Genomic DNA, 2,052 nt, shown 5'->3' with positions numbered 1-2,052 from the left:
AACTTAGTTCTTTAAAGGCGATTTATTTCTCACAATTCTGTGGATTTACCTGAGCTCACCTGGCGATCTTTCTGTGATCCGCCTGGGGTCACTTGTGTGACTTCTAAGATAGGTGTCTGGGCGGTCAGATTTAAGCTTTCATAACTTTAGAAGTATAAATGGTACAAACTTAACAAAATATCACACCCAGGCTTAATTGTTTAAATGTCTTTCATACTTATTCAGTTTTTTTTATATTTTGAAAAATATTTACTTTTAAGTTTCTGTTTTGGTAAACATTTAAAACCGAAATTTATGTAACAAAACCTTCACATTGTACTTTCTTACGTGCCTGTAGCACGTGCACTTATCAGTCACCCAGACCTGCAGTGAGACCCGCTGGACAGCCTGTGTGTACAGGACTTGGGGCTCGTGTTTATTGGAAGGAGGATTGTTCCATTTGAAAATGAGTTAGAAACTTCCCTTTCCCATCCTTCTTTTTTTTTCTTTTTTTTCTGTACCTGTTTATACTTTAGGATTCAGCAGTCACTACCCAGGGGATGGTGGTGGTGAAGCCACTCGACACATGTGCCTTTGAGATGTTGGTCTGTTGACCTGTTAGGTTCAGGTGTGCGCAGAGAGTTCTGGGAGGAGCAGGATCGATGCCGTCGATTATGGAGAACGTTCAGGGCCAGGTCCCACTCCCCTGGCCTGTCTTTCATGCACGGGCCTGTTAGAGGACCATGTAATTTTAGAACGCATGGTAACTAACGCTGAGCATAGATAGCTAGGCACGATCTAGGCTTGTGGAAAACGAATCGCAAAGAGTTTGTAGCAAAGAGAGAGTGTTCCCATGCCTGGCGGTGGAGGAAACCCTGTTACTGGCCTCTGCGGCGGCTCCCTCGAGCCCCTCCCCCGCAGAAATGCCTGTGTCACTGCACAATGACCGGACGGATACAGGAGCTGCTTCGCCTGGGCTGCCCCTTTCCTCCAACCCTGACCCCTGTGGAGCTGAGGTCCAGGGCTTCAGGTCCCCTGATGTTACTTTACCAGGAAATGTTTTAAAACTGAAAAGCTAAGGTAGCATGATTTCACGTTGTAAGACTTTGAAAGACGATTCAGGTTTCAAGGCAGATGGGAAGTGCTGAAACTCTGACAGTATAATTATCATTGATGCTTATGCGGAAGAAACAGGGCACCGGTCTAAAGAAAAGACAGTACCTTACCCAAGGTCTCTGCAAAGCTTGGGTTTCCACATGACTTGTTAAAAGGTGGGAGGAGCTGACGCTTAATGAAAAGCACTCAAGGGCCATGATGGCTGCCATTGGTTTTTGAGCAGATTAATAAATGGTGCTCTGCCTTTCTGCGGATTCGCACCTCTTTCTTACTCTGGAGGGCCTGTGGTTCCAAGCGCTCGCTTGTTTTGGTGGTTAGTTCATTTGTCACTTAGCACCAGCTTACACCCACCCACTGCCATGTCTGTGTTGTGATACCGTGGTCTGTGTGGGTGCAAAGTGGGAGTGGGTCTCCTCCCAGTTTTTCTCCAGAGCCGTTTTCGTGGTGGTTATTATAGAATAGATGCGTTATCAAAGGGATGATCTGCAGTGTCTCTTGAGGATTCTCTAAAGGTTTCAGTTTAAGCACATTGGAGAGCACTTACATGTCGCTGATGGGCTTAAAATCAATCTTGATATTTTTGGTACATGTTTCTGCCGTAGAGTCTCTACCTTGTTTTTTCTTCTGCTGTACAGCATCCTGGGTTTGAGGGCAGACAAACTTTACACCAAATCTTACTTAAGCACTAGACTGAGTCAGCAGATGAAATTTCCAATATGAGTTGCATGGTGTTTGGCTTTGTATTAATTGTTTTCATTTATTCGGGTCACTTTTAGTTAATGTGATTTACAACGCATGCCTCAAATTCTGCACAAGTATGGCGTGAGGATAAATTAGGTAATATATATAAAACCAATGTGAGTTCTTTAGGAAAAGTCATCACCCTAAGAAAAACATCTTACGTTGATATGTAATAAAATAAAGTTGAATGTTTTCTTTAGGAACTGCGTTTTTTAG

General features: G+C 43.7%; 1 protein-coding gene across 1 annotated transcript in view; it reads left to right on the top strand.

The window, feature by feature from the left end:
* Positions 1-2,052, top strand: part of NME7 (NME/NM23 family member 7) — a 151,542-nt gene that overhangs the window by 46,121 nt on the left and 103,369 nt on the right. Inside the window, exon 8 of the mRNA XM_019647564.1 lies at positions 1,958-1,970. Coding sequence (XP_019503109.1) covers positions 1,958-1,970 — 13 coding nt within the window. The remainder of the gene's footprint in view (positions 1-1,957; positions 1,971-2,052) is intronic.

The sequence above is a fragment of the Hipposideros armiger genome, unplaced genomic scaffold (genome assembly GCF_001890085.2).
Source record: "Hipposideros armiger isolate ML-2016 unplaced genomic scaffold, ASM189008v1 scaffold_6, whole genome shotgun sequence".
NCBI lineage: Eukaryota > Metazoa > Chordata > Mammalia > Chiroptera > Hipposideridae > Hipposideros > Hipposideros armiger.
Note: the sequence above shows the minus strand (reverse complement) of the source record. Positions and strands in the feature narration are given on the sequence as shown.